Here is a 13,485-nt window from a genome sequence, read left to right as displayed (position 1 = left end):
GGTGATCTTGGCAGAAAGCCTCAGGTGACACCCACCCACCCACCCACTCACTCCCCACTCTCCACTCTCACCCACTCAGGTGTTTGGTACTTTGGAGGCAGCCAAAGAGAAGTACCGCATTGAAGACTACTGTGTGAGCCAGATCTCACTGGAGCAGGTGTTCCTCAGCTTCGCTCAGTTCCAGCACTGCACAGAGAGCGGGAGGAAGTAGTCCCTGGTCCGTCCGTCCCTGGTCCTTTAACTACAGTGCGTGTGTGTCTGTGTGTATAGGACCTGTGTACATGGACCCGTCTCAGTCACACACACAGAAGTTGTGTGAACAGGGCTGGAGCAGAGCGCCGTTTACCTCCAGCTCCATTTATACGGAGACCAACTACCACACACACACACACACACTCTCGCACAGAAACACACACACACTGGGCCAGTCTGCAAAAGATCAACTTCAGCATTTCTACTACCGTATCCTGTTGATGTGTCTTTGTCGGGTCATTCATGCCGTCCTTATTGTTGTTATGTGACGAGAAAGTAGGAAAACTGGATTATGACATGAAGGAGATCTTGTTTATACCAAGTAAGGAACTCTGCACCTTTTTAGTGAGGTCAAAGACAATGACACCACTCACTAGATACAACCACTACTCTGAATTGAACGTGACAGGGTTATTTGTGTGTGTGTGTGCGTGTGCGTGTGCGCACTTTTCTGTGTACTTGTCTTTTTTGTTATTTATAATTTTATTTCATGATATGATTTTGTTTCCAGGAATTTGAACATTGTTTTGGTGATCATCAATCATCACAAGAGAATGAACCACTTTGTTTGGTACGTTTATGAAATTGTTGCACACCTTTTGCGCCTTATCTTACTAAAGAAGGTTCTTTATCTTTCCTTTATATTTGCCCTATACAGGATGTAAATAATGTGGCGTGTTCATGAAGCTAAAAACCACTAACTGATTTAGACCAGACCAGAGCTCGCTCTTTCTATCAAGGCTGTTTTTGGCTCATCAATGAATGCATGCAGAAAATACAACTTACCAATTAAGCGCATGATTCTGAGAACACTGAGTGTCCTCTCTGCTGAGGATTAACCTTCAGAATACATTAGGTCCAGTCTGAATCCATTTTATTATGCCTCCATTGTCCATGAACCAATGATTTTCTGATTTCTTTTGCTGCCAAACAGGTAATAGCAACAGATCATGTAGATAACAGTTTATTTAGGAGCTATAAAGAACAACTCATTGTGTGACAGAAGATTTCTGTCAGTTGGTGCTGTTGCATTAAAAACAGGTCTTGACTTCAGATAATATCAAGCTGAATGTGATCGATGTAGATCTCAAACAGGAAGACTACGATGACATTTGAGGTGTTTTTGAACCATTTTGTTTCTTTTTCCTGCAGCTATGCATTCTCTCTCTCTGTGTGTGTGTGTGTGTGTGTGTGTGTGTGTGTGTGTGTGAATGTGTTTAAATCTGTGTTTGTGTGTGTGTGTGAGAGAGAGAGAGGATGACGACTCATTATTCCTGAATCCAGACTATACAAAAACAGTGCTATCATAGTTCTTAACAAACAAATGAAAACCCATAGATTGTCAGTGTGCAGTGGTCAAGCTGTAACATCTTCAACATGGAGCTGCTCCTCCTGCTTTAGGGGAACATCCAGAAATGCAATAAAAAAAAAAAAACATGAAGAAAAGGCCCAGTAGTGGAGCAGATGGTAACACTGAACACAGTCCTCTGCACACAAACAGATGCCTTGTTTTAAGGAAGAATGATCAGCGCAGTGTTTGTTCCTCTTTCATTCAACTCAGAACGTGCCCATTTTTCACATTCCCAAAGCCTTGTTTGTATCTGTAAAAAGATGTATGTATTCTGTAGGAATATTCTGGATAGCATTCATAGACAGCGCCCCCCACCCACCCAAAGAAACCTATACATATTGAGAGACGGATCTCATATCCTGTCCTTGTCTGTTGTCTGTGTTAAAGATCAATATTCTAACCTGAGATGAAAAAACAATCAGATTTCATGCTTGTGATCAAACTCCTGCTCGAAATCATTCTGGCTTCACAGGAGATGAATGTACTTTAATGTCTTACACAAAAGCAAAAAGCACTCACTTTAATCAACTTTTTTTTTTAACTGCTTGATATAATTTACAGTACAGCGTTTTGTAATTTTCATGTCACCTGATCTTTGTGGGAAAAAAAAGTAGAGACTTACATTCCATCAAGACACTGATATGTGGCCTATGGGTTGTTAAAGAGCTTGACCTTTTTAATTTTGACCTTTGTTACATTCATTTGTGTGGTTGCACAATTCATGTCTCATTACATGTTATAACTTGAATCAAATGCAATGTTGGAAGTGTAGTTGGAAATATGTGGAAAGATTTGCACTGCTGATACTGAAAGATTTGAGTTCTACTTACTGAAATACAGTGTATCATATTTAAAAAGGGAATTTACATCAATGTAACTGTGTACTGTACCGTACCATGGAACTGAACTTGTCGACTGTAGATGTATCGCTATCCTTTTTAAATTAAATAATGCTCTATGCAAATGGAAGCAAACACCAGTGTGGGGTCCTATTTTTCCAGCAACAAAGATGTTTTTTTTTTCTTTAATGACGGAGTGCACTGTGCATTTATTTACAGGCAAAAATAAAAAGTGAAAGCAAAGCAAATTCAAATCCACATTTCACTGTGTGGCATCACTCACTCCTCTCTCAAGTGCTTTGTTGGCCAGAGCCTTGTAAACACTGTGTCCCAGGAAAAAAGAAGAAGAAATAAATCAGTAGCCTAATGGAGGTGAATAAAGCTCAGACAGCTTCGCTAATGCTGAATTCAAATTTATGGTTTAAAAAAAAAAACATTTTTGTGGTCAGTGTTGGCTGTGGTGCAGCTGCCCTTCAGTTTGCTCTGATGGGATTTGTATTGTACACCACTATAGACTAGACCAACAATAATCAACAGTGTTGAAACTCCCAGAGTGAGGTCACAAGATCACTACTGGGTGTAGGAAAAAAGAAAAAACATCCTTACACACAAAATAAGACATACTTGTTTTGATTGAACTCATCACAGCTCATAAACACAACGGTTACAGATGGATATTTATTGAAATACCAAGCCATATGGTTGGACACAGTTAGGTCAGTGAGGCCTTGAAGATACACAAACCACAGTAAACCAGTCATCAGCAGAACTGTCATGAAATATCAGTCTAATGTGCGATAAAAGATGTACCTGGAATCACTGATGTTATTTAGTAATTATCCTGCTAAAGCTTTATTGACATTTCAGCAATGTACAAGACGAAGCTGTTTCTCCATGATGGCGGATTAAGACTAAAAACGAACATTGGACAAATAATGCCAATGGCATTAAAGACCAGAACGCCTCAATGTCTGCTATAATGTCAGATTAAATCACAGTCTTGTCTAATAGTTGTCTAGATTTGCCACTCCTATGAGATGTGTGTAGGTGTTTGGAAGCAAAGCCCAGAAGGGAGGGGAGGTGCTTATAATCACACCTGCAACGACATGTCAATTATTTATGTGAGCACAGAGCAGCTCAGGTTGTCAACTGTGGGTCGATCAGAGAAGAACAAGAGCAGCGCAACAAATGGCTCTTTTGGATGATGTTGTTTTCTTCCTGTTCTCCAGTCCCACCACCCTGCTGGGGGCTGCTGCTGTCCTGCTCGGCCTCTACCTTGTGTCCAGCAGCCTAATCTCCAAGGTAAAAGAGCCCCCGGGGCCGAGACCCCTGCCCCTGCTTGGTAACCTGTTGCAGCTTGATCTCAAGAGACCACACCAAACCCTCCTTGAGGTAAGTTTAACACTCCTAATCCCATAGCCATTTTGTAACACATTACAAAGTTAACTCGACAAATACGATTTTTATTTTATTTTTTTCAGTTTTCAAAGAAATATGGATCTTTATTTACCGTGTACATGGGGCCCAAAAAAGTGGTGGTCCTGGCTGGATACAAGACGGTCAAAGAGGCTCTGGTCAGTTATGCAGAAGAATTTGGAGAACGAGAAATAACCCCCTTATTTTATGACAGCAATCAAGGTCACGGTAAGACTCACCTTTACTTTTTTTTCTTTTATAAGTGAACACAAGAATATGATCACTAAGGGCTTTGTATTTGTCATCAGTATCATACTACTACCTTTTCATTAGTTTCAGTGTATGGAGTATGATGTTATAATATATCCATGAAATACTACATATTTCTTTTTATTTTGCATGTTTGATAGGAATTCTGTTTGCAAATGGAGAATCGTGGAAAGAGATGAGACATTTTGCCCTCACCACCCTCCGTGACTTTTTGATAGTTAAAAAAGTGGCCGAGGAGAAAATCTTGGAGGAAAGTCGGTATCTGATCCAAATGTTTGAGGAGCACAAAGGTATGAATGTATTCTCATATAGAATAATAATAAAGGAGGTTGGAATTTGTAATGAGTGTCATCACAGGCCAGGAAACCTGACATGTGGACCAAGAGCCACATATTACATGTTGACCTTATCTAAGGGGTCAAGAACTAAAGTGACTTGACATTCATGTATTTGTTGCTATAGGGAAACCATTTGACACATCTTTTCCGGCTGAGCGACCAACAACCAATGTTCTCTTCTCCATTGTGTATGGGAGCAGACTTGAATACGATGACCCTCGATTTAAAAACTGGTTGAGAAGAGCAAACGAGAAGATAAGCCTCACAGGGTCTGCAACAATACAGGTGGTCCTTAGCTTCATAACTGGCAAAGATGGTTTACATACATTTCCACAGCTAGCTAAAATAGGAAATAGTCATGATCATGATGGAAAGTGTTCCATATAAAAACCATCTCTTCTCTCTGCACAGCTTTACAACATGTTTCCCAGGCTGTTCAGTTGGATAAAAAACCGGCAGCTGATGTTGAAAAATTTGGAAATGAGTGTCAGAGATGTCAAAGAATTGATCAAGCAGTTGAAAGAGACCCTGAACCCTCACTCATGCAGGGGGCTGATGGACTGTTTTCTCATTCGCAAGCAGAAAGAAGAGGTAAGACAACATGTTTCACGTTTCATGTTTTGCATGTTTTTATTACTTAAAATTGTCTAAATAACAGAAATATATATAAAAAAAAAAAAAATCTTAATTTTCTTTTAAAGGGGGGTCGTTGGTAAATTGTTGGCATATGGCAACAATATGCAATCGTGGAAAGTAGGCCTACCATAAAATCAACACTTTTGACCAAAAACTTTTTTTTTTTAAAGCAACACTCAACAAATCCATCTCATACTCAACCAAAACAAACAAACAAACATTTATACAGTAAAAACATTGTATAATTTCAACAGTTATTTAAAATGTCTGAGAACCTGGAACCCGTCTCAATGAAGTACATTCAATCACTCATTTTATTTCATTTCATTCAGTTATCTAGAAGATATAAGTGCAAGTCCATTTAGATAATATGCTACAAAATACCTTTAATCACAAAATATTTTTAAAAAAAAAAAATGTTTTTACCTTTAAAATATAAGCAAAGGTTGTAAACATAGTCTCAGGGTAGGTTCATGCTATGTAAGTCAATGAGACTCCATTAGGTTGAATGCACCAGGAATTTTCCATATTTGCATACTGTTGCCACATGGCAACAAATGTATTTTAGCATATTACAAAAATACTATTACATCAAAACTGAATTAAATGTTTAAAAAAAATAAAGTTTACTTTCCCCAGATAGTGATTTCAATTTTTTATTTGATGAAAATTTTCCAAAATTCTGAATAAAAGACAGTCTTCAGGAGCCCCACACAATGATGTTTACATGTCAAATGTCCATGAGCAAAAGGGACTGGCAAACAGGATATCCTATGATTTGACCTCATATATTGTATGTCCTTCAAAGTAAAAGCCCTCTTTTCACACCTAATGTAAAAACAAAAAAATGATATCATAGCTTTTTAGAAAAATGAAGATAAAGTAATTGTTGCCATATGGCAACACTATGCAATAGAGGGCTAATAATATGTGGGTGTTATTTTCTTCAGGACTCCTGTGTTAGCGACACTCACTACAGTGAGAAAAACCTGATATCTACAGTGTCCAACTTGATAGGTGCTGGCAGTGGCACTACAGCAGCTACGCTGAGATGGGGTCTGCTGCTTATGGCCAAATATCCACATATACAAGGTACAGTAAGATGTGGGTTGTAAGTCTTTCATCTTTGTTTTGAAAGTAAAGTTTTCTCCTGTGGGTGCCTTTTACATCACCCGGCAAAGAAAATGGCAAAATAAACTTGGTTTCAGCTCCTGGCTGAACGTCTCAATTCCTCAATTCTGTTCAAAGAGTAGATGTGCTTTTTTGGTGGTTTGCCAGTTTCAAGGATCTTCATTTCTCTGTAACAAATATATTTGTTTGTAGAAAGAACTTTTGTTGAGAAAATGTAAGATATGAGGACCAATAAATTATAATAAATGAGAAAATATGAAAGTAAGTAAATAAGTCAAACAATATAAAAGCATTTTGGTCATGAAAAATGTTTTTTTTCTGTATTTTTGCATGTATATATTCATGCATTTATTTATTATTCTTTTCGGTATTTGTATATCATTTCACCACGCAGAAAAACAGAAAATGAGTAAAAGGTCTCAACACACCTGAAGGCACAGAGGCCACACGGGAGCCTTTTTTGATTTTTGCAGAAAAACAGAAAATGAAATGCATGAAAGAAAAGAATAAATGAATAAAATAAGTCATTTTACTAAAGTATTACGGTATCTATACTGATTTAGAGATAACCTGCTTTAAATGGTTAAAGCAGGTTATCTCTAAACAATATTTGAACAATTGTCGAGACCTTTAAGAGGCTTAAAGAGGCCCCTGGTTTATCAATGTCCTATTTTGTGGCTCCAGACCGGGTCCAGGAGGAGCTGAGCAGGGTGATAGGAAGTCGTCAGGTTCGGGTAGAGGACAGGAAGAACTTGCCCTACACTGACGCTGTCATCCATGAGACACAGAGACTCGCCAACATTGTCCCCCTATCTCTTCCTCACAAAACCAGTCGAGACGTCACCTTCCAGGGCTACTTCATCAAAGAGGTCAGTGTCTCATCTGTGTCAGTGCTTATCCACACAAAACCCCTGAAGACAAGACAGTGCTTTTATTCTAAGACCCTAAGAAAATGTTCTTCTATTTGCCTGCAGGGAACCACTGTGTTTCCTCTTCTTACCTCTGTCCTGTATGATGAGAGCGAGTGGGAGAGCCCACACACTTTCAACCCTTCCCACTTCCTGGATGAGGAGGGTAAATTTATCAGGAGAGATGCCTTCATGCCCTTTTCTGCAGGTATAACAACCTTGTTGGCCTTTGTTTTCTCCAGACTATAGATGTTTTATAGTTCTGCAGTTTCAACAGGTTTTTATTCTTTACATCTTTACAGATTAGAGCTGATTTCCCCTTGAATTGACACGACTGTTGCTACTCTTTGTTTTGCAGGTCGCAGGGTGTGTCTCGGAGAGAGTCTAGCAAAGATGGAGCTCTTCCTCTTCTTCACCTCCCTCCTCCAGCGCTTTCGCTTCACTCCTCCACCAGGAGTCACAGAGGATGAACTGGACCTGACACCAGCTATGGGTGTAATCGTCACTCCTTCACCTCATAAACTGTGTGCTGTCAGTCGGCAGTGAGGAGGGACAATCAGAGCGTGGCCAGCAGATGTCCCTACCCTCAAGACTCAGACCAGACCACGGTGAAGGAGACAGAATTGTGATTGTGATTGTTTTTTCTATGTTTCTATTTCTTTTTTATGTGTGAAGCACCTTGGGTTGCATGTCCATGCATGAAAAGTGCTATATAAATAAAGTTTGATTGATTGATTGATTGATTGATGTGACAGCTCAGTGTTTTAAGAGTGTACTTTTTGCCTGAGATGGCATGATGAGGATGTTATGTAATTTGCAAACTTCAGTTAACACAATTTGAATATATGTATATTTTACAGTTTATAGAGATGCTACTGTAAATACCTGCTCCTCATTTATCACAGTGGATTTTTTTCACAAACTCACTTGTACTTTTGCTTTACAATTTATGAAAGATACTTTGCCAGAAAATGGTAGAAATTACATTTATAGACTGTAAATTAAATTAGATCCTTTTTGGTTTTCCTTCTATATATTAAAAACGTTGTGTAGCTCAGTAGCCGATGGAAAATACAAAGAGTTGTTTTAATCTTGTCTATTATATGTCCTGGCTAGCAGGATAGTTTTGTGAGAAGTCTCAGTCCTGTTTTAGTTTGCAAAGCGGCCTTGATGATGGTGGAGGCATGCTGGCGCCAAAAGGCAAAGTCAAAACTAAAGCCATCTTCCTTGCGACATAAGAGATGACGGAGCTGTTGATAGGCAATATGACGTGTCTTAGCACGTTTGCTATATAGGCTACACCCAAGCAGGGTCTGTCCTTTGGGACAGTCTAAATGTCCATATCGCTATATATAGCGCTTGCTCTACCAACTGAGCTAAATGACACCCCAGTGATTTTGTTATTCAAAAGATGCAGTAGATTTATGTTTTATTTATAGCAATTGTATATAGTTTTGTTTTGTTTTTTTGCAAAAAGAAAAGAAGAGCTGAATGTGAGAAGGTGAGCTAAATACTCACAATATATCAGCGATAAAACTGTAACTAAAATGTTACATTCAGTACCCCATAGCTATTAAAAACAGGTGTTGACTTAAGAAAATATCAGGCTGAATGTGATTGATGTATTGATGTAGACCAACAGACCAACCTTTGAGCTGTTTCTGAAACTTTTGTTTGTTTTGCTGCAGCTATGCATTCTGTGTGTGTGTGTGTGAGAGAGAGAGACAGGATAACAACACATTATTCCTGAATTCATCCAACAGTACTGTGATTCTTCTAAAACAAATGAAAACCAATAGATGTGTCATAGTGGTCAAACTGTACAGTAACATCTTCAATGTAGAACTGCTCTGTCCAGAAAATGCAATAAAAAGGCTCAATAGTGGAGAAGATGGTAACAGAACACTTAAAGCAGATATCAGTGGAATGTTTTTGTTAATATAAGTCCTAAATAGTCCTATTTTCCGTCAGCAATCACTTACATGAAGTATTTCAGCCTAAACACGAGTCTCTCCGTCACTCTGCTCTGCTGTAACCCGAGGAGAAAATTTTCCTTGTGGGATACAAGTGTTATCCAATGAGGAGAGAGAACGGCATGAAGGGCTGTGTGTGCAGCCAAGGGATGCGCGTGAATGTGGTGACGTAGCACGAGGACCAATTGATGCCTGACAAGGGCGGGGGCTGCTAACTCATGGTGCGTTCAAGGAAACTCGTACTTTGTGTTTTTCCTTCCTGTGAAGTCATACCAGTTCGATCTGGTACGAGTTCACGGGTCGGAAGTTACGAGTGGCCGTTATAGGGAACTTTCACAGACAACAGGACGGTAAAAACACGAGCTACGGGTTACCTGGAACGCTACCAAGTCGTAGTTGTGACTTGAAGCTGTAACTTACGGTTTCAAAAGCCTGCCTTGAACGCAGCATTAGCCGAAACGGCCGTGCCGCTATATCTGCTTTAATATCTTACAAAAACGCAAAAAGCACTGACTTTAATCAATTGGTTAACTGCTTTATATCATTTACAGCATTTTGTTTTTTTCATGTCACCTGCTCTTCAAATGCTGAATACAAATTAATGATCCACAGTCTTGTGTGGTTAGATTGTACCTGGACTCACTGATGTCATGTAGAAAGCTTTTTTTTTTTGGACATTTCAGCAGTGTACAAGACAGTGCTGTTTTTCCGTGATGGTGGATTAGGATTAAAATCAAACATTGTGTTACAGTAAGTAGGCTAATGTAAAAGAAAGCGCCTTTACTCATTGTGTTATGTACAGTACTTTTATTTTGAAGGATGTTTGTTGTGCGCTCCCGGATGTGACGTGTGTAGCTTGCCCCAGGAAAAATGTCTGGGAAATAAACCAATGGAAGCTGTACTGAAGTGGAGTTTGAATGAAACTCCTCAACACATTGGACAAACATTGCCAATGGCATCAAAGAAGGGAACTCCTCCATGAACCTGTGTGTCTGCCAAAATGTCAGATTAAACCTGACCTTGTGTTTGAGTTGTTCGGTTTTGCAACTCCTCTGAGCGTGCAAACAAAGCCCAGAGGGGAGGGGAGATGCAGTAACCCTAAACCTGCCACGACATTCCGGATGTTTATGTGAGCACAGAGCAGCTCAGGGTGTCAAGTGTAGGTCGATCGGGGGAGATCAAGAGCAGCGCAACAAATGGCTCTTTTGGATGACGTTGTTTTCTTCCTGTTCTCCAGTCCCACCACCCTGCTGGGGGCTGCTGCTGTCCTGCTCGGCCTCTACCTTGTGTCCAGCAGCTTAAACACCGGGGAAAAAGGAAGAGAGCCCCCGGGGCCGAGACCCCTGCCCCTGCTTGGTAACCTGTTGCAGCTTGATCTCAAGAGACCATACCAAACCCTCTTTGAGGTAAGTTGAACATAATCCTCCCATTTTGTAACACATTGCAAAGTTTACTCGTTCTATGATCTGGTCTGATGACTACATTTTTTTTTCAGTTTTCAAAGAAGTATGGATCTGTATTTACCGTGTACTTAGGGACCAAAAAAGTGGTGGTCCTGGCTGGATACAAGACGGTCAAAGAGGCTCTGGTCAGTTATGCAGAAGAATTTGGAGAACGAGAAATATCCCCCATATTTTATGAAACCAATCAAGGTCATGGTAGGACTCACCTTAACTTTGTTTATACATTAACACAAGAGCAAAATTACTTTCATAGGGTGTCCTATTTTTTTTCTCACATGTCTGTATGTATGACATAGTACGTATTTTTATTTTGCATGTTTATTAGGAATTCTATTTGCAAATGGGGAATCATGGAAAGAGCTAAGACGTTTTTCCCTCACCACCCTGCGAGACTTTGGGATGGGTAAAAGAGTGGCCGAGGAGAAAATCTTGGAAGAGAGCCAGTATCTGATCCAAATGTTTGAGGATCACAGAGGTACATTGTTAATGCATTTACAATTATGATATATAAGGTGGGAATTTGTAATGAGTGTCATTTCCTTACAGGCCAGGAAACCTGACATAAGGACCAAGAGCCACATATTAGCGTTTACCTTATGACCTTATGTTGATCCTCAAGTGCTACAATGTATCATCTTATAACATTTTGTTTCTCGTGGCCTTTTACAGGGAAATCCTTTGACACGTCTTGTCCGGTGAATTATGCAACATCAAATATTATCTCCTCTATTGTGTATGGGAGCAGATTTGAATACGATGACCCTCGATTTAAAAACTTGGTGAGAAGAGCAAATGAGACAATACGCATCGTAGGCTCTGCATCGATACAGGTGAGCTTCAGGTTTGCTGTGTGAAGGGGAGGACATGAGAGATGACTTTACTAAGCTCTCATAACTGGCAAATTTGATATATATATATATATATATATATATATATATATACCGTTGTGTTCAAAATAATAGCAGTCCGACATCACTTGCAAGATAAATCACTGATTTTGTTAGAATTTCAACTTTTTTTTCTCCAACTTTTTCTAGAAGGTTTAGTAAAGGTATAGAAAACCAACAGACCCAACAGGCATGACGTGCATGCTGCTGATTCTGTGAAACTGAATCATTTACTGAAAGGTGCGTGTTCAAAAAAATAGCAGTGCCAAGTTCAATTATTGAGGTCATTGATTATGTGAAAAAAAAGGTGTTAAACAGGTGGCCCTTATTCAAGGATCAAGGCAACTGATGCTGCATATGCTGGCTGTGCATTTGTCCTTGAAAAACAGAGTAAAATGGGTTGTTCAAGACACTGTTAAGAAGAAGAAGAGCATTCTTTGATTAAGAAATTAATAAAAGAGGGGGAAAAAAGTGCAGAAAATGATAGGCTGTTCAGCTAAAATGATATCAAACACTTTAAAATGGCAGCCAAAGCCAGAAAGGCGAGGAAGAAAAAGAAAAACGACTGTTCGAAGGGATCGGAGAATAACCAAAATGGCAAAGGCTCAGCCAATGATCAGCTCCAGGAGGATCAAAGAAGATCTAAGATTGCCTGTGAGTACTGTAACAATCAGACGACGTCTATGTGAAGCCAAGCTACCAGCAAGAAGCCCCCGCAAAGTCCCATTGTTAAAAAAAATACATGTAATGAAGCGGTTACAATTTGCCAAATAACACATTAACTGTCCTAAAAAGAAATGGCGTAATATTTTGTGGACTGATGAGAGTAAGATTGTTCTTTTTGGGTCTAAGAGCCACAGACAGTTTGTCAGACGTCCTGCAAACACTGAATTCAAGCCACAGTACACAGTGAAGACGGTGAAGCATGGTGGTGCAAGCATCATGATATGGGGATGTTTTTGATTGATTGATTGATTGAAAACTTTATTGAACAACGTTAAACAAGTGTTCAAAAGGATTAAAACACAATAAAGCCAAAAGGCTTGTTTCCATTGTGGTCCTGTGAGATGGTAGACAACATGGAATTAAAACAAGGAAGACAACACACAGCACATGGAATGACACTCGGACACATAGACTACCACATTTAAGAACAAGACGACAACGAAAATAGATAAGACAAGGGGATTAGTTCACAGACAAAAACAACAAAACATTTGACAGACATACAACCAAACAATAGCCTACATAATCTAGTGCTTCACTGCTCTTTTGATTTAATTTATTGATTGGCTAACCATTTTTTTTATTGAGGACTTAAAAAGAGAGTAGGAAGAGGTAACAGTTTTAAGATTTAAAGGAAGACCATTCCACATGACAGCTGCTGAGTAAAGAAAGGAAAACTTTCCCATACAGCTCTTAAAACGGCAGAGCCTGTAGTCAGTGGAGCTCCCCCTGGTGGAATAATTGTGTGTGTCACTGACTTTGGAGAAGTAGTTTACTAAATACTTTGGGGCCAGATCGTTTTTTATTTTATACACCAAACACAGCTTGAGTTGAGAAACTCTCTCCTCCACTTTGAGCCACCTGAGGCTCAAAGTGTTTCTCGTACTATGGTGTTGGTCCTATTTATCACATACCAGGGATCATGGATCAGTTTGAGTACACCAGAATACTGGAAGTAGTCATGTTGCCGTATACTGAAGAGGAAATGACCCCAAACAAGACAATGACCCCAAACACACCAGCAAGCGTGTAAAAAAAGATGTCAACACTGCTATTTTTTTGAACATTATATTTCTTGACTTTCTGTAAAATATTATCAAATTAAATTACTTTTTCCAATTTTCTTGGTTTGAAATAGAATGTGCAGTGTCCCCAATGCAGTTGTGTTCCTTAAAATACAATTTATTTGAAGAATTTTGGTTTGGTTTGGTTTACTCACCTTTTTAAACACACTGCTATTATTATGAACATAACTGTTCATAATAATAATTTTTTACAAGATAAAATAGATGAAC

General features: G+C 39.2%; 3 protein-coding genes across 5 annotated transcripts in view; all 3 read left to right on the top strand.

Moving 5' to 3' along the window:
- Window positions 1-2,577, top strand: part of abca3b (ATP-binding cassette, sub-family A (ABC1), member 3b) — a 37,997-nt gene extending 35,420 nt beyond the window's left edge. For both annotated transcript variants that reach the window (XM_085784224.1, XM_085784225.1), the window contains exon 31: window positions 80-2,577. In XM_085784224.1, the coding sequence (XP_085640350.1) occupies window positions 80-211 (132 nt within the window). In that variant the 3' untranslated portion in view covers window positions 212-2,577. The remainder of the gene's footprint in view (window positions 1-79) is intronic.
- Window positions 2,578-3,611: 1,034 nt separating this feature from the next.
- On the top strand, window positions 3,612-7,766 carry LOC146982929 (cytochrome P450 2K1-like). Of its 2 annotated transcripts, XM_085784235.1 has the most exons (9): window positions 3,612-3,834; window positions 3,924-4,086; window positions 4,269-4,418; window positions 4,591-4,751; window positions 4,878-5,057; window positions 6,053-6,194; window positions 6,918-7,102; window positions 7,208-7,349; window positions 7,500-7,752. In XM_085784235.1, the coding sequence occupies exons 1-9, from the start codon at window positions 3,631-3,633 to the stop codon at window positions 7,685-7,687; spliced, it is 1,515 nt and encodes a 504-aa protein (XP_085640361.1). In that variant the 5' UTR covers window positions 3,612-3,630; the 3' UTR covers window positions 7,688-7,752. The 2 variants fall into 2 exon arrangements, with proteins under 2 accessions (XP_085640361.1, XP_085640360.1); XM_085784234.1 differs by having other exon boundaries at window positions 6,918-7,349; window positions 7,500-7,766.
- A 2,492-nt stretch (window positions 7,767-10,258) lies between these two features.
- The window catches only part of LOC146982928 (cytochrome P450 2K1-like), a 5,084-nt gene continuing 1,857 nt past the window's right edge, over window positions 10,259-13,485 (top strand). The window contains exons 1-4 of the mRNA XM_085784233.1: window positions 10,259-10,520; window positions 10,610-10,772; window positions 10,903-11,052; window positions 11,247-11,407. Of these exons, the coding sequence (XP_085640359.1) occupies window positions 10,311-10,520; window positions 10,610-10,772; window positions 10,903-11,052; window positions 11,247-11,407 (684 nt within the window). The 5' untranslated portion in view covers window positions 10,259-10,310. The remainder of the gene's footprint in view (window positions 10,521-10,609; window positions 10,773-10,902; window positions 11,053-11,246; window positions 11,408-13,485) is intronic.

Source organism: Trachurus japonicus, chromosome 8 (genome assembly GCF_045865225.1).
Source record: "Trachurus japonicus isolate A0001 chromosome 8, Traja_1.0".
NCBI lineage: Eukaryota > Metazoa > Chordata > Actinopteri > Carangiformes > Carangidae > Trachurus > Trachurus japonicus.
This window is presented reverse-complemented; position numbering and strand designations above follow the sequence as displayed.

Coding starts and splice junctions, on each gene's coding strand:
- LOC146982929 (XM_085784234.1), top strand. CDS start 3,631: ATGGCTCTTTTGGATGATGTTGTTTTCTTCCTGTTCTCCAGTCCCACC. Junction 4,419..4,590: donor AATGTTTGAGGAGCACAAAG/GTATGAATGTAT, acceptor TTGTTGCTATAG/GGAAACCATTTGACACATCT. Junction 4,752..4,877: donor CAGGGTCTGCAACAATACAG/GTGGTCCTTAGC, acceptor CTCTCTGCACAG/CTTTACAACATGTTTCCCAG.